The 22,362-nt window shown below is 37.0% G+C and overlaps 1 protein-coding gene across 1 annotated transcript in view; it reads right to left on the bottom strand.

The window, feature by feature from the left end:
• Window positions 1-297: 297 nt before the first annotated feature.
• si:dkey-61l1.4 (collagen alpha-1(I) chain) overlaps window positions 298-22,362 on the bottom strand; it is a 44,904-nt gene continuing 22,839 nt past the window's right edge. Inside the window, exons 7-68 of the mRNA XM_042724022.1 lie at window positions 20,681-21,298; window positions 19,111-19,155; window positions 18,921-19,040; window positions 16,248-16,286; window positions 16,101-16,154; window positions 15,804-15,857; window positions 15,040-15,146; window positions 14,802-14,856; window positions 14,636-14,689; window positions 13,969-14,013; window positions 13,786-13,839; window positions 13,663-13,707; window positions 13,327-13,380; window positions 12,886-12,930; window positions 12,732-12,785; window positions 12,558-12,602; window positions 12,405-12,458; window positions 12,078-12,122; window positions 11,911-11,964; window positions 11,688-11,795; window positions 11,487-11,540; window positions 11,219-11,272; window positions 10,791-10,835; window positions 10,647-10,700; window positions 10,460-10,504; window positions 9,670-9,723; window positions 9,449-9,502; window positions 9,307-9,360; window positions 9,150-9,204; window positions 9,004-9,056; window positions 8,861-8,905; window positions 8,721-8,765; window positions 8,234-8,341; window positions 8,073-8,126; window positions 7,944-7,997; window positions 7,724-7,777; window positions 7,507-7,614; window positions 6,920-6,973; window positions 6,701-6,808; window positions 6,546-6,599; window positions 6,376-6,429; window positions 6,214-6,267; window positions 5,958-6,011; window positions 5,770-5,877; window positions 5,633-5,686; window positions 5,445-5,498; window positions 5,257-5,310; window positions 5,033-5,086; window positions 4,888-4,941; window positions 4,737-4,790; window positions 4,592-4,645; window positions 4,458-4,511; window positions 4,273-4,326; window positions 4,133-4,186; window positions 3,383-3,400; window positions 3,226-3,279; window positions 3,061-3,123; window positions 2,763-2,928; window positions 2,543-2,649; window positions 1,872-1,949; window positions 1,610-1,792; window positions 298-1,527 (exon numbers count right to left, since the gene is read on the bottom strand). Of these exons, the coding sequence (XP_042579956.1) occupies window positions 1,372-1,527; window positions 1,610-1,792; window positions 1,872-1,949; window positions 2,543-2,649; window positions 2,763-2,928; window positions 3,061-3,123; window positions 3,226-3,279; window positions 3,383-3,400; window positions 4,133-4,186; window positions 4,273-4,326; window positions 4,458-4,511; window positions 4,592-4,645; window positions 4,737-4,790; window positions 4,888-4,941; window positions 5,033-5,086; window positions 5,257-5,310; window positions 5,445-5,498; window positions 5,633-5,686; window positions 5,770-5,877; window positions 5,958-6,011; window positions 6,214-6,267; window positions 6,376-6,429; window positions 6,546-6,599; window positions 6,701-6,808; window positions 6,920-6,973; window positions 7,507-7,614; window positions 7,724-7,777; window positions 7,944-7,997; window positions 8,073-8,126; window positions 8,234-8,341; window positions 8,721-8,765; window positions 8,861-8,905; window positions 9,004-9,056; window positions 9,150-9,204; window positions 9,307-9,360; window positions 9,449-9,502; window positions 9,670-9,723; window positions 10,460-10,504; window positions 10,647-10,700; window positions 10,791-10,835; window positions 11,219-11,272; window positions 11,487-11,540; window positions 11,688-11,795; window positions 11,911-11,964; window positions 12,078-12,122; window positions 12,405-12,458; window positions 12,558-12,602; window positions 12,732-12,785; window positions 12,886-12,930; window positions 13,327-13,380; window positions 13,663-13,707; window positions 13,786-13,839; window positions 13,969-14,013; window positions 14,636-14,689; window positions 14,802-14,856; window positions 15,040-15,146; window positions 15,804-15,857; window positions 16,101-16,154; window positions 16,248-16,286; window positions 18,921-19,040; window positions 19,111-19,155; window positions 20,681-21,298 (4,590 nt within the window). The 3' untranslated portion in view covers window positions 298-1,371. The remainder of the gene's footprint in view (window positions 1,528-1,609; window positions 1,793-1,871; window positions 1,950-2,542; window positions 2,650-2,762; window positions 2,929-3,060; window positions 3,124-3,225; window positions 3,280-3,382; window positions 3,401-4,132; window positions 4,187-4,272; window positions 4,327-4,457; window positions 4,512-4,591; window positions 4,646-4,736; window positions 4,791-4,887; window positions 4,942-5,032; window positions 5,087-5,256; window positions 5,311-5,444; window positions 5,499-5,632; window positions 5,687-5,769; window positions 5,878-5,957; window positions 6,012-6,213; window positions 6,268-6,375; window positions 6,430-6,545; window positions 6,600-6,700; window positions 6,809-6,919; window positions 6,974-7,506; window positions 7,615-7,723; window positions 7,778-7,943; window positions 7,998-8,072; window positions 8,127-8,233; window positions 8,342-8,720; window positions 8,766-8,860; window positions 8,906-9,003; window positions 9,057-9,149; window positions 9,205-9,306; window positions 9,361-9,448; window positions 9,503-9,669; window positions 9,724-10,459; window positions 10,505-10,646; window positions 10,701-10,790; window positions 10,836-11,218; window positions 11,273-11,486; window positions 11,541-11,687; window positions 11,796-11,910; window positions 11,965-12,077; window positions 12,123-12,404; window positions 12,459-12,557; window positions 12,603-12,731; window positions 12,786-12,885; window positions 12,931-13,326; window positions 13,381-13,662; window positions 13,708-13,785; window positions 13,840-13,968; window positions 14,014-14,635; window positions 14,690-14,801; window positions 14,857-15,039; window positions 15,147-15,803; window positions 15,858-16,100; window positions 16,155-16,247; window positions 16,287-18,920; window positions 19,041-19,110; window positions 19,156-20,680; window positions 21,299-22,362) is intronic.

The raw sequence follows: 22,362 nt of genomic DNA on the forward strand, positions 1-22,362 counted from the left end.
AATTCAGCTTTGCCATCACAGTAAAAAATGACATTTTAAGTTTTTTATTGTAATAAAATTATTATTATTATTTTTTTTATCAAATAAATGCTGCCTTGGTGAGTACCAATAAGAGACTTCTTTCAAAGACAAAAATCTTACAGATCAAGTTTTGAACGGTAATGTATATAATTATCTCACATTTTTATATTTCGCCATTTAGATATTTATATGGGTTTTTATGTTTTTATCTGAGTTTTTTCTTGGTAAAGCAACATTTACAATACTTAGGTTTTACCATTAACAGTGTCATGATTCCTGCAGATATCAACTTGCACTTCCCAACTTTAAAAAACTCAAAACTGTTATAATTCATGCTGAAGGCATTTAAAATTCATACAGTAACCTGAAAGAACACAAACCCTTTTGGACTTCTTTTGGATTTTACTAAGGCAACCATAACATACCCAACAATAAAACACACTCTTTTGAATAAAATCAGTTTGTTATTAAAACAGATTGCAATGAGCTACTTTTACAATGAGCTAAATTGTCATTATTTTTAATGGGACTCTTTTAGCAATTTGCATACAAGAACAACAATGTATTATTCAGAAACGGTCATCATAATGTGTTAATTAAATGTATAATAAATTCCATTGGATCCACCATAAACAATGGTGCAACAGTAACTGTCTGACCAAAATATTCTTTGTACTAATTAATTCATGATATTAGTCTTCACAAGCAGTGCCTCATATATTGTATGTTTGAGGCACATTGTTTAAATAGTATCAGATTTGAGTGCCACATACACCACATGGCCAAACGTGACAGCAAATCTCTGCATATGTTTAAAAGCCTTCCAAGAAGAACAGAAGCTGTTACAGCAGTATAGAGTGGATAAACTACCTATTAATGCCAAAGGTTTTAAAACTAAACGTTCATCAAGCACATATGGTGATAAAATGTTCAGACACTTTTGGCCATGTAGTGTATATCACAGTGCTCTTTGTATTAAGGTGCAACAAAACCTGAATTAAAGGGCTTTTTTTGAGGAAATCATGGTTTGTAGAATTGAACTGCTCTTAAAATATGATGAGTAACATCCTGACATTACATAAATAATCAGTTATTTAACAGAAAACAAGCATTGTAAACAATATATTACATCTCCTCATGAGATTGCTGTTGCCACTAGACAACAAATCAGTTTATTGTACTGAAGGTGAAAACTTCATTAGGAACCTCCATTCCCACAGCAGATGGAGAACAGTAGAGTAAAGAAAGTCCTGATTTTTGCTTTTCGTTCTTGGCTCTGATTCTTGTCTCAGCAGAGAGCTAAGGGCTCTGCACAACAGCTCAGCATGTCCTCAAATGTGTTTGTGTGTTTTAGCTGAAGCAGACTTGTCCTACAGTAAACTCAAACTGTTCTGTTGTGTCACTGTGGCCAAATAAAGCCAGATCTCTGATTGGTAAAAGCTCCAGGTCTTCAGTTTCAAACTGGAACAGAGACTCTCGAGGACTTGTATCCGGTGACCCTACAGGCTAAACACAGACAGAAAGGGGACATAAGAAAATGAATCGAACAACAATGCAATCCGTTATCACTTAGCTACAGTTATCTTACTTCACAATCCAGTAATGTTCCCAAGAAGCTCTGTCTTCTTGAATCTGCAAGGAACTTAATGTCTCTTTCATTGGAGCCCTGGTGGCTGTTTGGCTGGCATGAAAATGTGATGTTCTGCTTCACAAACTTGCTGTTGAGTCGTAGGAATCTCATTTGTACCACACCAGTTTCCATGTAATCGAACTATAAAGACACACATGTGATTTTCTCAAGTGGGAAATGCATGATGGCAGGATTTAGTGGGTTCTGAGCAACAACATACCTGAAAGCCACCATCTATAGTGCTCAGCCATGTAAATGAGTCTGGCATGGTGTCTTTGAGCCAAGATTTCATGGGGAGCTGAAGCAGAGAGGCGTCTCATTATCAGATTAATATTCACTTAACACAAAGCTTAAAATGTGGAGTCACTAAGATTTTTTTTTTTTAAGAAATTAATACACTATTAATTATACTAAATCAACAAAGATGCATTGAATTGATCAAAAGTCACAGTATAGACAGTACAGGTTTTCTATTTTAAATAAATGCTGTTCTTTAGAACTTTATATTCATCAATAGATCCTGAAAAAAAGGAATCACAGTTTCCACAGAGATATTAAGCAGCAAAACTGTTTTTAACACTGATAATCATAAGATATGTTTCTTGAGCACCGAATTGCATGTGACACTGAAGATTAAAATTCAGCTTTGCCATCACAAAAATAAATTATATTTTTATATATAGTAATTTAGACAACACTTATTTAAAATTTTAATAATATTTCACAATATTACTGTTTTTACTACATCTTTGATGAAGAAAATGCAGCCTTGCTGAGCAGTGAGATTTGAGTACTGAAAGTTTCAGTATGTATTTCAGCTATTTTATCACATCAATTTTTTTTTCTCCACATATGACGACCCCATCAGATGCCGAGGAAAATTGAACCTACCTGTGGCTGCAGGGGTGGCAAACATGTTTGTCCACCTGCACCGAAGTTACAATATACCAGCAAAGCATCAGCAGGACTGCCCTGATTTGGGTCGATATAATACATTCCTGAGACAACAACAGTTAAATAAAAATAACAGTAAGTATAATTATTCACACAGACCAGAATAATACATTTAGGTCTACAAATGAACAATAACATTCATGAGAATGACTCTGACCACTGGTTAAGTTAGGATGACTGAGCATCAACTCTAAGCAGGTGGTGGCTGGATGCTCCTTAGTGCCATCTGGAGGATCTATGAAGAATCGCAGGTCTTGCTGAAGGGAGTCTAGCAGGGTCTTAATAAGTGGATAGTTGGACTTGTCGGAGAGGTACATGAGGTCCTTATTTGTGTGAAAAAATACAAAAAGCATTGTCACACTGCAATTAAGTTAACACCTGATTAAATGTGTTATACAATGAATGGATTCTAAGCAACATTCGAAATATTCTAAAATCACTTATCAGCTTCCTACTTTTAGCTGAGTCAGTGTTAGGTTCAGAGATAAGCCCGGTGGACCTGGAAGACCTGGTGGACCCTAAAATCAACACAGTTAACAGTTACTACAGCTCATACATTAATGTCATGACTCATGTTTTGCATATATCACTTAGGTGTCTGTCAGAACTGTCAAACTCACAGGAGGTCCACTCTTTCCTTTTGGACCAGTAAGTCCTGGATATCCTTTTAAACCCTGAATAAATCACATTTCATCATAGACAAATGTTAACTTCAAAAGCAAACTAGATAAGAGAACAATGTGTATTTAACCCTGTAATTAAATGTTTGTTCCAAACCTTTTCTCCAAACAGGCCCTGTGGAGTGAGAAATGGACATAGTGAATAGCTAACTTGAGTATCATTTGTGTATAAAAATGTCTAATGCTACTGACCTCAATATGTTTTTTTTTTTCTTGGATCTGATCATTTAATAATTCAGAATTAATTTTATATAATTTAATCTTCAAATATTTACTTTATCCTAAATATACACTGCTGCAATCTTTTTTTGTTTTTGTTTTTAAATTAATGCATACTTTCAGCAAGGATGCATTAAATTGATTTCGATTTTTTATATTTATATTGTTACACAATATTTCAATTTCAATTAAAAGCTGTACATTTGAAGGTTTTATTCATCAAAGAATCCTGAAAAAAAAAGCATAATGGTTTTCATAAAAACATCAAGCAGCAAAACAGCTTTCAACATTGATAACATTAAGAAGAAACGTTTCATGAGCACCAAATCAGCATGTTGGAATAACTTCTGAAGATCATGTGACTCATAAGATGAGAGTAATGGCTGTTGAAAAATTAGCTTTGTCATCACAAGAATAGAACATTCTAAATTGTAAAAATATTTTATAATATTATGCTTTTTACTGAATTTTTGATGAAATAAATACAACATTCTTGAGTTTTCTTTTAAAAGCTTTAAAATGAAAATCGTACTGACGCCAAAATTTTGAACAGTGGAGTTTAAAAATAAGACATTTTAAATGACCAATTAAATTACCAGTCATTTAATGTAGTGGTGTAATAACTTACCGGCATCCCTGGTAGACCTGGGGTCCCTCTTTGACCTGTTGGGCCAATATCCCCCTAAAAAGAGGCAGAAATGATTCTTTATTCTACATGCCAACAGTCTCATTGTACATTTACATGCACATCTAAATACTGTATATCACCTGCTCTCCCTTCAGCCCCTGTCTCCCTTTTTCCCCGGTTAGGCCCTGCTCCCCCTGAAATAAACCAACAGACTGAAGTTAGACACAACAACTAACACTTGCAGTATTTACAGACACAAAATACTAATAGATGCCTCCAGTCTTTTCAGTTTCTTCTAGCATTTGATTAAAATGAATGAAGGTACCTTCAGTCCATCTCCCCCTGGAGGACCAAGTGGCCCAAGTTCCCCCTTCTCTCCCTATAGACAGAAAGAAGAGTAAGCCTCAAGGTTCTCAGTTTTGTCAGTTCTAATATGACATTTCCATTAAAGCCCCAAACCTCAAAGCCTTTTTCACCGCTCTCTCCTTTATTGCCTCGAATACCTGGTAAACCCTGAAACAATAAATGTAGACCACTGATGAATATTCTCATTGTCTTTTCATCATATATATCATATGTACATTACCCATATGTATTCATTTACATATTTTCCTGGTCTGCCAGGAGGTCCAGTCTTTCCCATTGCTCCCTGTTGGCCCTATTACACATAAAAATAAATGTGATGAATTTGTGATGAACATCATATCTTTCCAGGTTAAGTAGCATTTAAAAATGACTAATTAATAAATGAGTACCTTCTCCCCTCTAGGTCCTCTGAGACCCCTCTGACCAGCTTTTCCCTTTTTCCCCTAACAGTCAAAGAATAATTTAAATGGTTCTGTTAATGCTGGAAATGTTTCCCACAAACACACACACAAAAAAACTTAACACTATACTTACTCTCTTCCCAGTATGCCCAGGTTTTCCAGGAGGTCCATCTAGACCATCATTTCCCTGAAAAATTAGAAAAGTATAGTATATACAGTAAGGCTGATTGTTAAAGTGATTAGTCGTAATATTTTCAGAAATTAACAGAGCAACTAAGGAAGGAATAAAGTGAATGTTATGATATCAGATTGCAAATTCAATCCTTTGATGAATAAAGAAATTTAGATCACTCTGACCTTCTGACCTTTCGGTCCATCCCTTCCCTGAGGCCCAGATTTGCCAGTTGGACCCTAAAACATCAATAATACATAATAAAACAGAAATAATACATAATTCCCAGTCTTCAGGTGGTGAAAGAATATCACCATTTAGTTGCTGACTCATTGCAGAATTTTCCTTGATATTAAATCACACAAATACTGACTTGTGGCCCTGGTGGGCCAACAGGGCCATCAGCTCCCATTTCTCCTGGAATTCCCTGGAAATAAAAGCACAATGCAATTAAATTAATAAATACATTTCTGAATTTTGATCATATGCAAAGAACATTCAAATATTTCTATCTGACTAAATATGAAAAAAAGTTTGGACAATGTTATGTTGAAATGCTACCTCATTTCCTTGTAATGCAGAGGGTCCTTTGTTACCAGGAAGGCCCGGTGGTCCCTAGACAAGAGATAATCATCAACTGACATCAAGCAGAGTTTAGACGCTCATTATAAAAATTCTTATTTAATTTAGCGCCTCACCATCTGCCCTGGAGGTCCTTGTTTTCCTGGTTCACCTTTAGGTCCCTCTTGTCCCGGCATACCCTTTGGACCCAATAAGCCCTCTGGGCCTCTGGGACCCACGGCTCCCTGCAATATCAGTATTATTTATCCGCTGAAAATCTAGCACTGTAACCGGGATTTACCTTGAAATGGTTAGCCGTACTAACCCGAGGTCCTGCCTTCCCCATAACCCCTTGTAAGCCTCTCTGCCCAGCTATTCCCTGTAGATGAAACAAAAACATAATGACTTTAATTTGACATTGAGAGGTTCCCCTCAATTCCTGTAATCTTATACAGCAGCCAATATATATGCAAAAAAGGGCAGTGAGAGAAATGCAGCATCTCTTGTCTTATTCCCAGTTCACAATTCAAATGTTATTTTACCCAAACTATTGTCTCGTGGAAAACAGTCATTGATTTTACCCGATTGCCTTGATCTCCTGGATGGCCAGGTGCCCCAGGTGATCCAGTTTCCCCCATGAAACAAAGAGCAGGTCTGTTACATTAAGAAATGCATAAGAGTAATCCTGATCTATTACAAGGAAACTTGATGAAAGAAACTTGAGGAAGAAAAGGGAGCAATACCTTTGGGCCTGGTAAACCATTTGCTCCTGGTGGTCCCCGAAGGCCTATCAAACCCTGTATTGAAAGCCAGTTTATATACTCAACCAACCAACCAATTCCAAAAGCGTGTTTCTCATCAAAAACTACAATCATTTAAGTGGATTTAGGTGCATCTTCTATAAAAATCCTACCTCTAGACCCATCAAACCCAATGGACCAGACTTTCCCATCAATCCATTCTGACCCTGGTAAAGAGACAATCGTTATTTTACTACGTATTTACAGTGCACAATAGTTAAGTTGGTCTGTCCAACAGAAATGGGTTTTGCTCAACAAGATCACTAACTTGTGGTCCAATGTAGCCTTTATTCCCCTTCAATCCTCTCTCTCCTCTGTCCCCTAAAAATCCAGATGGGCCTTGTTGTCCAGAGAATCCTTGATGTCCAGGGTCACCCTGTTTGAATAAGAATACGGTTACTTCACTTTGTGTAGAAACTGTTCATAGCATAGACTTTTACAGCGCATCTAATGAAATATTACTTAGTATTACTTAGTATTATTTTACCTTTTGTCCTTTAGGCCCAGGATCACCAATATCACCTGGAGGTCCAATACCTCCCTATATATGAAACATCAAATTCATTATAATTTACTGTAATGCACTTTAAAAGATTTTTAAGATATACTGTATGCACTACTGTTTTGCATCGGTAAGATTTTTTAAAAGAACTCTCTTATGTTCACCAGGGCAGAGATGTATTCATTTAAACAAAAAAATCTAATAAAAACGATAATATTGTGAAATACTATTACAATTGAAAACTTACTGTTTTCAATCTATTTTAAAACATGATTTATTCTTCTTAAGGTAAAGCTGAATTTTCAGCAGCCATTACTCCAGTCTTCAGTGTCAAACATTTCTTATTATTATCAGTGTTACAAAAACAGTTGTGCTGCTTAATATTTTTGTCAAAACGGACACGTGTAATGTTACAAAAATATTTTGTGACATTATACATGTCTTTTCTGTCACTTTTGAAGTCCTTGTTAAATAAAATCATTTGTTTCTTTAAAAAAAAAAACTCGTAATGACCACAAATTTAGCATAGCCAGGCTTAATAATGAGACTTGAAGCCTCATGTAATCACTGACCTCTTTGCCACGTGGTCCTGGTGCACCCAGCATTCCCTGAGAGCCCTGAGGTCCCTGTTCTCCCAGATGGCCATTTGGACCAGGCTTCCCAGTGGGTCCACGTGATCCCTAAAATCAAATACCCTAGTTAAATAATTTAAATTGGAAAAATCCTGGAGTGTAAGCTGACAGATTTGGTGGTTTTTATAGATGCATTTAAATCAGAATCAACACTTACATGTTCTCCTTTTGGCCCTGTTAGCCCCTCAAAACCAACTAGACCAGGATGGCCCTACAGCATAAAGAGTGAATAAACTGTTTGTTAATTTGACTAAAACAAGATGGGATAGCTAATGCATTTTGGTAAGCTGCCCAAGAAAAGAAGTTGTTGATTCAGGGAACTCAAACAGAGTTCCTCTTAACAGCAGTTCATTCTGAATAAATTGAAATGAACTAACCTGTGGTCCATCCAATCCAACGGATCCAGGATCACCTGAAGGTCCTGGCAATCCCTAAAGAAGAGCATTATAAATCAAATGCTTAATCTTGTGTTACGTAACATGTTTAGATCGAAATGCTTACAATACCTGCCCTCCTTTCTCTCCTGCTTGACCAACCATTCCCCTTGTTCCCGGTGAACCCTGAAGAATAGCAGAATATGATCAGAATCTCAGATTGTAACTTTCTCTTAAAATTTTTTGAAAACGATCCTAAAAACTCATAATCAAAATGAGGGGTACCCACTCACTGGCAATCCAATTGGTCCTTGTTTTCCCTGTGGCCCCCGAGGCCCCTGGCTCCCTGGGGGGCCTGGCTTTCCAGCTACTCCTTCAGTCCCTGGCAGTCCTGAGGGCCCCTGAATTGACACATAGACACAAAAACATAAACACGTGTACAACATGTAATGAACAACAATTCCTCAAATGCGATGATCATTTGACATTCAACAGTGCTGGCTGCATAAAAAGCATAATGTTTATCAGCATTAGGCAATCAGGTTCTTTAGAAATTAATATAAAATATTTAGAAATGATTATATGTGCATTTCAATACAAAATACACATACTATTTAAAATGACATATTATATAATATACATGCAGTACATGGTGTATAACATATAAACAAATATTATGAAATATTGCAGTTTAAAATAACTTATTATACTACTTTCGATGTATTCTTTCTTTTGCTTCTCAAAAATCTAAATGCATAATTCAAACTGAGGGCTACATACAGGCAGTCCTCGCAAGCCAGCAGGTCCTGTTTCCCCTTGGCGACCCTAAAAATTTTTTTTGAAAACATTATTGATAATCTCCCGAAAAATAAAAAAAACTATTGAATTATTTAGCTCTATGAATGGAGAAGTTACTTCACCAGTGGTCCACGTGGGCCCCTCTCACCAGCCAGGCCTAGTAAACCCTAAAAAGGTTAACAAGGTAACAATTGTTTAAGAGAAGAAATTACCAAAATGTCATAACATTAATGATAATTAACAGATGACATTCAAATCAACTTACAGGTGGACCTCTTTGCCCTGGTAGACCCAGAAGACCCCTGATGCCAGGTTCACCTTCAGATGCACATTCACACAAAATAAGTGATACGACATCCAGAATGATGAGAGAAAATTTCATAGTAAAATATTTACAGCAGAAAGCTCTAACCCTCTGTCCAGTGTGACCTGGCTGTCCACGAAGGCCTGTGGCTCCTGGATAACCCTGAGAGCAAGAAAACAGCATGTAGAATCAAATCACTGCTACAAGCTGATTATGAATTTTCATGTCAGTCTGGACTGGTTTATGCGGGATAGTGCCACTTACATACATGCCTACAGGCCCTTGAGCACCTGCAATGCCTGGTTTTCCAGTGAAGCCCTGATAACAAACGCACACAGTGGTGATACATGTGAACACTATGCATTAATTACATTATTACAGCAATACAATGCTTTGAGAGGCTTACCTTCTCACCAGGAGGACCTTGAGTACCATCTTGGCCTGGTCGTCCAGGTGGGCCCTAATGAGACGAGAAACCATGAACTGGTGATGAACAGTTGTGTTTTCAGCAGATGTTAATGAACAAGAATGAAAATACTTTCTGTGATGGTTTACTTTTCAAAATTTGACTACTTTGTAAGATGTTCATTTTTCCACAATCCTTGTTTGTCCTATTGTTATGCTCACCTGTGAGCCTGGAGGGCCTTGTTTTCCTTGATCTCCAATCATCCCCTTCAGGCCCTTTAGATGACAAATATTACAGAAGATATATGATAAATGACATGAAAAATGAGTGAAAGACTAAAAAAGTCCACAATGAATACCGTTTGATGTAAAAGGAATACAAATATTTAGGATTCTTAACTATTTCTAGACTATTAATCTAATTTCTGACATTGACCCTGTTAACGACTTTTAGATTAAAATGTTCTTTCTTTCACTGAAGCACAAGATGTTCTTTAGATCATTCTTAAATGATACTGGACTACAACATCATCAGGTTTTACACACACTTGCTCAAGGAGCTCATGTGCTGCTGTCAATAAAGCAATACTAAGACATTCTGAAATTCATTCTGATTATTCAATTAAACATCTTACTAAAATTACGCTGACAACTGAAATTGTAAAGGTACACAAAAATATAAAACAGACACAAGATAGAGATATATGATTCAGTCTACCAGTTTAACATGTTTCAGGGTCTTGCTGTCATGCTGAAACAGAGATCATTCCTCTATGACAGAAGGACCAACCCAACAGGATGTTTAAGACCTTGTTAAGTTTAATAGTCTATGATCTTTCTGACCTCGACATGCCTGTATCAAGTGTTACTCCTTCTTGAGGTCTAATGTTGGTAATAGCTCTTTTAAAGAGCTATCAGCCTTTACAACAAGCTTTTATTATAGTAGCAATCTGCTCTCAACTGACTAATATATCTCATAGAATATTTTGATTTTGGTTGATGAGAAACATACATTAGGTCCTTTATCCCCTGGGCTTCCAACAGAACCAGAAACACCCTGCAAGACAGATACATAAAATCAACACAATTTAGATTTCTTTCGTGGATGTAATGGTAAAGCAAAGATTCATATATGATAAATCACAATGACTGATAAAAAATCAAAAAAAAACTTGATATTAAATGTATGAAATGGGAACCTGTGTACCAGGCTTTCCTTCTGGTCCCTCTGCACCAACTGGACCTCGGAAACCCTGCAAAAACAACAATGTAAATATGATCACTTCAATAAAACCTGAACCAAATAAAACTGGACTCAGTTTACTTCAATTCAATTTCCCTACCACTATTCCAGGTACACCAGGGTGACCATGTTGGCCTGCTCGACCCTGAGCATACAGAAAAACGTGACTGAATTTAATCAAACAATACAGGACCACTTACATTTTGTTTATACATAACACACAATGTTAAATATATAGCTTTTTCATAAAACAAAACATAAAACATGAGACAATAATAATAATAATAAAAAAATCTAAGGATTTAAAACCTAATTTAAAACGGGCCATTTAATAAATAAATAATTCTCAAATTAATGTGATTCATGCAAATTTTTCCATTATTGACTTTTTCCTTAAACTGTTATTATAGTAATATAGTTTTTAAATGATACATGGAATTTAGATGTATTTGCAGGTACAGTAGATGCATTTTCACTGTTGGTCTCAGGATTTTTCAGATTTTTATATGAAACAAATAGCAAATTTACTTTGGATCCTCTGAGTCCTGTTCTTCCATTTCCACCAGGTTCACCCCTGCTGCCCTTTGTTTCCAAAAAAAAAAAAAAAAAAGAACAACAAAAAAAAAAGAGAGATGTTATTGATTTACGTGCATATATTAGTAGGACACAACGAAAGAGCCTTTGGGCAGAATGTTTTTTTTAGATAAGCAATCACAGGTAGATTGATGTAAAATGGTGAGTGACAAGAATGCTTTTGGTGTGATCGTTCCACCTGAAAGACATAAAGCACTCTGACCTTTTGACCCTCTTTTCCAAGTGTTCCCTGAGGACCTACTTCACCATTTATACCCTGTGGGCAAAAAGGGTGAGAGAAAAACAAATATATTTTGTCAAGAAACCTTATTTTGAATCTTAGTTATTAAAGATTATGTCATATATGCATATAAAGAATATAAAGTAAGGCATGTCATATGGAATCTTCTGTGCAATGGTATACCTGGACACCTGGAGCACCTGGCTGACCTTTGACACCAGGTAAACCGGGGAGACCTGACTGGCCCCTTTCACCCTGTGGACCCATGATCCCTAATGCTCCTTTTGGTCCCTAAAACATACAGTATAATCATAAATAGGCAATTTCATGAATCCTCCAATTACGCATTTAAAGCTTTAGAATTTTTGAATGTATTGTGTTGAATGTATTTTGTGCTGGTGATTACTTTTTTCCCCTTGGGTCCTCTGTCACCCTTCTCTCCATCTGGTCCCCTACTTCCCTGAATTTAGAGGGATTAATTATTGAGGTTATACATGATAAAAGACATACATTTGCAAATATTAACTAAAATGTCAAATAAACATATGGTGAGATTTGAATCAGATATCTTACTGTGACACCTGGAAAGCCTTTTGGACCTGGATCTCCAGTTGTACCCTAAATGAATGAATGAATGAATGGTAATTATTGACTCCTAACTGAATTATCATCAGCAAAAAAATATATAAATTGATTTACTACTGTACAAATCCAAAAATGGATAAACTAGGCATGTTTCCAGCCTGTCAGTACACAGCAGCAACTTAAAATATTGCTGGGTAAAATTTTATTGAACTTTAAGGCCATATTGGTTGTTGAAAGTCTGCTATGTAAGTTTATAAGGAATTGTATAAATGTTTTCCTCTAGATTACATTTAACATATTGACAAACAGACTCACCATGGGCCCTTCATTGCCTTGTAGCCCTCTGTTACCCGCTGGACCCTCCGGCCCCTGTCCACAAACAAAGATATCTAGGGCTTCCATTTTATAAACACATAACACATGCAATTGTACATATACTATGTACACAGAAAAAGTTTTAAAACTTACTATGTCACCTTTGAGACCCTGTGGACCAGCCTGACCTTGAAGACCCTGTGGAAAAAAACATCCATGACAAAGCTTACTCTTGATTGAATATCACAACAGACACATATCTGTATGTTTTTCTACTTCATTGGGAGTAGGAGTATGTGCATTGCTTGCCTACATGATAAACTTTACCTGTGATCCTGGATCACCAGGTGGGCCTCTGTCTCCCTCGGACCCTCTAGGCCCCTAGGAGGAACAGTCAGGACAGGTTTTATAGTATTTCAGCTTCTGAGCATTCTCTAAGAACAGACTTCATGAAGCAATGACACAAAACAATGTTGCATACCTGAGGGCCTTTCCGTCCCACAGGGCCAGCAGGTCCAGCGTCTCCCTGTAACAGCAAAAGTGTTTTGGTTTATAACCAAGTCAAGTCTTTCTTTGATAATTTACTCATCCTCTCATCATTTCCTAACCCATATGACTTTCTTTCTTCTGTTAAACATAAGGGGAAATATTTAAAAGAATGTTGGTAATGAAAACAACATTGGTTCTCATTGCCTTTCATTGTATGGGCAAGAAATGCAGTGGAAATCAATGGGAACCCAAATGGCTTGGCTACAAACAGTGTTCAAAACATCTTTTTTTATGTTTCACAGTAGAGAGTCTTATGGGTTTGGAACAACATGAGGGTGTACAAATGATAACAATCTTTATTTTTGGGTAGACTATTCCTTTAAGCAATGAAATTGACACTTGCTTACTGAATTTGTAGAAGGCAATTACTTACTTCTGAGCCATTAACACCTTGTGCACCAACCAATCCTGTAGCACCTGGTGCTCCCTGGCAAGACACAAACACATAACTGAGCATTATTAATCAGTATCCATAAACACCAGGATAAGGGTGATTTATCTGTTAATAAGAAGTTATCACTGTCCCCAATTCGGTTTTCCCAAATGGATTTTCTTTTTGGCTATAAATGAATATCCACTTTATAGTTAGATATACAGTAGTTAGTTATACTTAGAAGAAACACAGTTTGAAGAACTTTATATTTTTCAAGTTTTCACAAGTGTCACGATTTATAGTGGCATGATTTATGACTCAAGATTTATGACTCACCACTGTCCCTGGAGGACCACGTTTTCCATCATTTCCTGGATCTCCCTATGAAAACAAAATTCTTTATACTGTCAAGATCAATGTAAAAACACACAAAAATAAATTGTCAGTTAAATCAATCACCTTAGGACCAGGTGGTCCAGGAATCCCTTGAACACCTTGTAAACCAACCGGTCCCTTAAAAGAAAAGAAAACAAAAGAAAACCATTCATGCATAATATTTACTACAATATAAGAAAGGACACACCAGTTACTAGTAATAATGTTTAAAACTAGTAGTTCAAGAATATGAAGTGATTTACTCACTGGAGGACCAGAAAAGCCAGTAAATCCAATTTCTCCTTTTGAACCCTATATATAAAAAAAGAAAAAAAAACAGAGGCATAACCAATAATTACAGTACAACTATAGAAAATAATACTTTTTTATGGAAGTGTCCCCTCCTGATTCACTAGGGGGCAGTATAGGTGTTGAATTTCTGTATATAAACAGTACACACAAATTAATTAGTGGTGGCTGAGGAGACCTCCCACATGATTGTAAAGAGCTTTCCTGTACAGCAATACACAATAAAGCGCTATATAAAGGCATCATTCATTCTATTATTATTTCATTCATTTATTAAATGTGAGGAAGTCATGGCCTAGTGGTTAGAGAGTTTAACTCCTAACCCTAAGGTTGTGGGTTCGAGTCTCTGGCCGGCAATACCACGACTGAGGTACCCTTGAGCAAGGCATCAAACCCCCAACTGCTCCCAGGGTGCACCAGCATGAATGGCTGCCCACTGCTCCGGGTGTGTGTTCACTGTGTGTGTGTGTTCACTGCTGTGTGTGTGCACTTTGGATGGGTTAAATGCAGAGCACAAATTCTGAGTATGGGTCACCATACTTGGCTGTATGTCAAGTCATTTTCAGTTTTTTTTTTTCACTTTCATTAAATGCATCATAAATCCTTCAGTTGAAGCTTTCTTTACCTTCAGGCCAGTCTGTCCTTTGTCTCCTCTGAGGCCAGGAGCACCAGGAAAACCCTGCTCATGGAGGCAGAAAAACTGCTTTATGCTATATTAAGTATATTATAATCCTGTATGAGACAGTTACAGGGTCGTGCATTTCAGAATATCATGTATCCTCATACTGTACCTCATCTCCTTTCTCACCGGGGGGCGCTGTGTCACCTTTGTACCCGCGAGGACCCGAGCCATAACCAGAAATATACAACATATTGTTTTCTGCAATTCAAGTTCATATGTTCCACAGCTACAATTCATAGCTTTACCACAATCTATCCGAAAACATTACCCCATTCATACTAGTGTCCCAACTTGAACTTTTACAACTACTAAAACTACTGCAGACGTACCATGACCTTAGTCTCACCTGTAGGCCAGGAACCCCTGGAGATCCTGTCACCCCATCTGGACCTTTCTCTCCATCTCTTCCTTGAGTCCCTGCTCTGCCTCGAACACCCTTTGGTCCAATGCCACCCTATTATAAAGTGTTTGCTTGTAACTAAATCCCGTAGACACTTTGCATAAATCTACACCAGTTTTTAAAGGTTTGGGGTCAGTAAGATTTTCATTTTGAAAGAAATTCAAACTTATTCATCAAAGATGCATTAAACTGATCAAAAGTAAATACTTTTACATTGTTACAATGCTCTGCTTTTGAACTCTCTCTTCATCAAATAATTTTGAAAAAGGAAAAGTATAGTGGTTTCCACAAAAATATTAAGCAGCACAATTGTTATGAAAATTGATAATAATAAGAAATACTACTTGAGCACACATTTCTGAAGGATCATGTGACACTGAAGACTGGAGTAATGGATGCTGAAAATTCAGCTTTGCCATCACATTAATTAATTACATTTTAACATATTAAATAGAAAGCAGCTACTTTAACAACAATACTGAATTTGCAGCATTTTTCATCAAATAAATGCAGCTTCGTTTAGCTAAGAGACTTATTCAAAAAAAATATTTAAAAAAATCGTATTGACTCCAAACTTCTGAACAGTAGTGTAACACATAGTAACAACTGTTATTGAAGATACCACTGAACCCTCATTGCTATTATGAACACACACTCACATATATACCCAGACACACACATTAAAACAGAGATATTGTAATGAATAGGTACCATTTCGCCTCTTAGGCCCGGTGGTCCTGTCTGACCTGGGTCTCCAGGCAACCCCTTCAGGAATAAAACAATTAAGCAGAGTACTGTATATACCAAACAAAAGACACTCAAATCTAATCTGTCTGTAACCATTTCATCATTCATCATACTACAGTAAAGTAATCACTAGTCAAAGATCAACAATGACCCCTAATTTAGTTGGTGGTCATTGTAAAATTCTTTCATACCCTGCAACACAGGTTCTCTAACAATTCAGTCTTCATTAAAAGTGTTCTGTGTGTTTGAGTGTGTACTCACAGGTAAACCAGGTCTCCCCGTCTCACCCATCGGTCCAGGGTGTCCTGTCTGTCTCTGCAGGACATCAGAGGGAAAGGGTTTAGTGAGAGACCACATGCATATGTTATATTGACGTTTTGCTCATTTATTCTAATTTCAACTACTTACTGGCCATCCAGCTGCCAGCAAGTGGTAATAAGATGTTTTCTACAAAAAGAAAAGAAAAGAAAAACATACAAAATTAGAAATATTCCCTTGCCAACTAACTAAAAAAAAAGTTTTCAGTTGAAGTACAAAAATCACTAAAATTGAAACAAAAATAAATGAAAACTAAAATAGAAATAAAAATGACAAAAGCATATAACAAAGTTACCAAAACTAAAATTAAAATGAACAATGAAAATATAAAAAATACCAAATTACCAAAAATCCCAATCCCAAAAATGGCTTATATTTATTTAAAAACATTTTTAAATGTATTTATATATTTTATTGTTTTGTGACTGTTTAGGCTGTCTCAACTGACTCATTTACTCCCACATGTGGCATTCACTATGTAATGAATATTAGATGAGCAAACAAATAAGTGGTTCCAGACCCAGCATATGCATGAATGCATAAATACAATTCAGACCGCATACGAGAAATGATGGGAAGCTCTGTACCTGACTGGTGTTAATAGGAGAAAAAAAACTGCTCAACAACAAATCCTCAATCTAAACTCTTGTAACACTTAATGCCTGTATGTTTCAATTCCTCTCTATAAGAAACACAAACTAGGGAGTGGTGAAAGGCATGTCTCCTGTTCAAATAGAGGAGGAGAACTGAGAGACAGTGTACGCTGTCTCTGCACTGTGGCCTGGAAAAGCGGAGGCCTCGAACCCACATAGACACACAGTCTCTGTCACACTGATATTAAATCACCCGGTCTGCCTCTGCTTTATACAACATTTGTCTTGGCACGTGCTCACTTTGGCAAAAGGGCAGAATTCGGCTCACTGCTGGTCCGGTGAAGGTGAGTTTAAGAGAAGTTGGGGAATTAGACCTCCCAGTGCACTTGCACATATCCCACTAAAACAGAGGGATCTAAACATCTGTCAAAACCTCCTCACAACACTGCAACCATTCTACAGGGTGCAACCTGGGTAAACAGGAAAGCACCATCAGCACAAACAATGTCTGTAAGGGTTTAGCTTGTAATATTTCAATGACAAATCATCCCTAATCACCACTGAATACACAGAGAATCAGTCCCATTCAGCCACATCCATCTAAACACTACATATGCTTTGGGACAAATTATATAAATTGGAGAGGAAACGGATAGACAGGCTTTTTCCTAAGCCTTTTTTACCGTTGATCATAGTGACAAAATATGAGAAAAAGGTCAAAAAATATTTAAACATCATTTATTTAATAAAAATGACATGTAGGAAGATTTACATAGAAAATTGGGACAATCATTTTTGCCAAAAATATGTACAATTGACTTAATTTTCCTAAATAATAGCCAAATTATACATTACACCATATGAAATCTGACCTTCCATACTGAAGCACTTAACTTCCACAATGAACTGGGCTAAAATAAAATTCACATACAGTAATGACTTTTTCATATAAATAATCAAATCAAATCTAATCTAACCAAATTATCCCTCAAGTGAAAGTACTTCAAATTGTGAAACCTGAAAAAAAATATTAAAACCCAAAACAAATCACAAAAACAGTATTTGAATGTACATAAATTCTCACTCTTTAAGAAATGTACAACTCCCTCACCTACCACCCATGGCTCAATATACAAGCATTACTCCTCTTTGGAGGACTAAACTCATCCATCATGTTTGAGGATTCTGCCAAACGATGATGAAAAAACAACATTTAGATATTTTCCACATACACAAACACACACACACACACACACACACACACAACATTAAATAATGCCAAGTTGCAGCTACACAATCATAATAAGCAGATATTCACAACCGTTTCAAGTTCTGAGAATCTAAAGGGAGGTCAAATCTGAGGTTTTACAATTATACTTAAATATATGTTCAAAAATAGAGAGTCACAAATAGAGAGAATACAAGGTCTGGCAGGAACACAGAAAGACTGTGTAATCCAGCAGTTTGAGAGACAGGGCGGTGGCTCACTGCTATATATTCATGTTTGGTAGGGATGGGCAGGATGATCGTCTAATTTATCTTGATTCATCTAATTTATGCCAATTTAGCTCATTTAAACTGTGGCACATGATTTCCGTGGCTAGTCAGACTACAAATAGTGAAGCCTGGGGTGACCATACATGCCATTTTTACAGGACTCATCCTGGCCAAGATTTCTATATTTCCTGAAATATCCAGGTTTTGGCTGTTTGTGCTCCACAGACCGATCGTTGTATGACATACACGAGAGTAATAGAGAGCAGGCGGCTCCTTGTGCTTTCGTATTGCTCTCACGGTACTTTGATGTCATACAACGATCGGTCTGCGCAGCGCTGCTTTAAGTCAAATGAATGAATGAACACTACTAATATGTGCACATATTTGCATCGCTTTGACTGCTCTCAGTAGAACCCACCTTTGATAATCGACCAATCGTCGATTATGTACAATGCCTGCACGTTATTGGTCAAACTACTTTTCGATCATTACCTCCATCAAGTATGAAAACAAGAAAACAAAGCAAAACTGGGATATTTTAGGCAATATACAAATCCTGGCCAGGACACGTCCCATAAAAATGGCCCGTATGGCCAACCTAGGGAAGCCTAAGCTATAAGGGATTCACCAGATAGATAGATGATTCTCCAGAATATGGCGTATTAAGGCCTACCTTAAAAGCAGCCCAGTCCTCCTCTGTGTTCCTCCAAAGGTAGAGGACTGGGAGTCCTGGTGGACCTGGAGGTCCTGGTATGCCTCTTAGCCCATCTGCTCCTTGGTCTCCTTGAGAACCCTGGAACGAAATACAGGTACAAATCAGTGTGATCCCATAATCACCGAATATTATAATGTAAATTCCTTACCTTATCACCCTTGTATCCAATATAGCCCCTTTTGCCTGCGCACCCCTGTGCAAACAACAAAAGCAATCTTAAACCGAGAGCCCTGCATATGAAGAATATTTATGGGACTTTGGCATTTATAAAAACCATTTAACCACAGCAAAGTGTAAAGCTACTGTCATCAACCATCAAACTTAGTTTATAGAGGATTGGTTTCCATGTTCAAATTCAAGCATGGAAATCAAGATACAGTAGAAGACTTTGAATCTCGAGTCAATTAATATTTATAGGTCCATGCCCTTTTTAATCTTATGTATGTTACGTAATGTGACACTCTTAGACATGCCAATTTGGCGAGTGCTGCCAAACCTCTAACCTTCTGCAAAGTGCAAATTCAGCACTACAGCCTTATATTTGGGTTTCATAGTGAAAGGCTATCATTCAGAAAAGGGCAGATGTAGTAATGTTTGGTTATAGATGTGAAGCATATTCAAAGGAATGCTTGTCTAAACTCCATTAAACATGTAAAGATTACATAACATTCAGCTTTCGGCAATGACGTATTTCCAATGACCAAATTAAGTTTGAATACATAGTGAGATTAAGAATTAGTTCTTAGACTAGCAATTCAATGTGATTTCAGTTCAGTATTCCGTTTCTAGCTCAAACAACAAACACTGTCTGTTTTGCAAACTGAAAACTGGGCACGTTTTCAGTTCCAACAGACAGAAGGAGGGGGGAAAACACAGCAACTGTAAATCACAAAAGACATGATATATTTTTAATTTGTACTAACATCATAGTAGCTACTTGTTTTAGTTTCAATTTTTTCTTGAAAAGCTGAAGTTTTCCATCCAGGAATACTTGATTCTGATTGGTCAAATCGCAGCATTTAGTGGCTAGATATTTCCTACAAAATATTCCATTGGTGAAGTGTGAAAGCTTTCCCCACACACATTTTGTATATGGTTCAAGTTTTTCATGCAAATTTGCTATGTTGACCAATGGAATGAACCTTGGTTTGAAAGTGACTTCTATGTGAGCAGAGCTTTGTGCATCACTAAATTATTGACAGTGGGCCATTTTTTGTTGACAAAATTTTACTAATTTGACAGTGCCTTCAGTCTGCTCCCAACTGAAAATAATGCTACTTTCACGTCTATCTTTTCATACAAATGCATCTATGTCCCAGTCATTATCACAGGTAGTGCAAACGGCTTCAGTACTGATTTTAGGTTACTGGAAATTTGTTGCAATGTTCATCGTATTGCTTGGCCAATAGTTAAAGTACATTCAAATGGACTATTTCTTAAAGAATATACAAGTAAAATTATACAACTTTTACATTAACTCATTTAATTCATTCAAATGTACTTATTTCTATCCATTATCCCTCTGAAAAGAGATTCACCACTATAATTAACTCAAGTTTATGTTTTCTATGGCATGTATTGAAATGACACTATGCATATAAACTTCTATTTTTTTTTTCCCCAAGCTTTTGGATTCAGATTCCAATTTAGCACATATTACTAGAAGAAAATCCTGGAAGAGCACATGATTTCATCAGGATTTAATTGTGGTAACTCACTGTTCTCCCTGGTGGTCCAACAGGCCCTGGAGGTCCACTGAGGAGCCGGTATCTCCTTCCATCCACGCCTAATATAACATCACCATGTTTAAATGCAACTCCATTTTTGCTTGAGTGCTTGTAGTCAGCTTGTCCTTTGCCTACAAGCGATTCATATCCTTTTTTTGAGTGAACACTGACCAAAGGCTTTTTATCTACTTCGAAGCCCTTTGAAGGAAGTAAGAAACCTTCTTCAGTCAGCTGGTTTAACTCAGGATGGGCTGTAGGCCTGACCAGATCCTTCTGACCAGCTGATGTCTTCACATTCAAAATAGAATCCAGGTCAGCAATGTCCCCAGAGGGCTTCAAAGGGAGCCGCTCAAGACGGCCTCCACCCAAATCTGCTTTCAGTTTTTGAGAGGTGAAGGTCTCCTCTGATGATTTGAAGGTGGTAGACTGGATCTTTTTGTCACTGGTGTCCTTATACCTGCTATGTGTGCTGACAGCGGGAGACGTGAGAAGGTCAGACTCGTCCACCACTACAAAGCCACGAACCGAATGCTTTGCAGTTCTGTTCGGATTAGACGACATGTCCCATTCACTACGAAGATCTTCATTCTTAGAAGAGACACTGGAGTTCTGGAAGAGAACAAAAATAAGAGATAGACTGTGAGGAAATTTTCACATCGCAAACAAAATACATTAACAAAATGCTAAGGGGAAAATCCATTAAGCATTTCAAAGCAAAACCATGCCATACTCATTTATCATCTGCAATCCAGTTTAACTGGGTAAAATGTTGTACTCAGGGTATTTAAATCATTTTATTGTTATCCATTTCAGCACAAACTGTTTGCACCCTATTCCCTAAAGTCGGTGCTGCTTAGCTGGGACATATTGTGTACATTTTTATTGATCGTGGCAGCAGTTATTCATCTAATCATGGAGAAAAGCATCCAAAACATCACGACAGGATGGAGTTGAGCACCCTTTTTGCATTTTCATTTGAAAAGAAAAACAAATGGCAGATGATCATCAGGTACCATAAAAATGAAATGCATATTGCACAAAGCAGAAAAAACGATCAATTGCGATAAGGCAATGGCCTACACGTGATTCTGGGCTCAGAGACCCAGAGGCTCCATCCTACTGTCCTCCTCTCTTTCTCTAACAATAAGCTACAGAGAAAGAGCAGTCAGGCACTTAACACTGTAAGGCGGCTGCCTCAGATGAGAGGGACACTTGATCCTCTCAAGGGTGACACAGCTCCCCAAATAATTGTTTTACCCTCCTCAGTGCTACAGGTTACATCTTTGGCTGGAACTGTACCGAACACTGGAACAACTCCTGTGAGAGAAGCTAGAGCAGAACCAGATGCTACAAGACACAATTACACTTTGTTCAGAAGATCAGCCAGTGGGATGTTTGAGAGGAAGTGAGTAGATGCTCTGCATATTCCATGTTAAAGGTTTCAATTGCTATAGTTTCTGCATTAAACACCAAAAAATGCTACTCCATTTTACTTGTACTCTATAGTTCGTATAGTATTTACTTGAACTTCTTAGGTTCAGAAATTAATTAAGTTTCAAAAATTAATAGAAAATCTATTCTTAGTTAAAGACAAGAAGTTGATAAAAAAAAAGACTGAATTCAATATTTGGTGATATAGTTTAACAATTGATAAGATATTTTTGTAGGCCGGT

The sequence above is a fragment of the Cyprinus carpio genome, chromosome B5 (genome assembly GCF_018340385.1).
Source record: "Cyprinus carpio isolate SPL01 chromosome B5, ASM1834038v1, whole genome shotgun sequence".
Taxonomy (NCBI): Eukaryota; Metazoa; Chordata; class Actinopteri; order Cypriniformes; family Cyprinidae; genus Cyprinus; species Cyprinus carpio.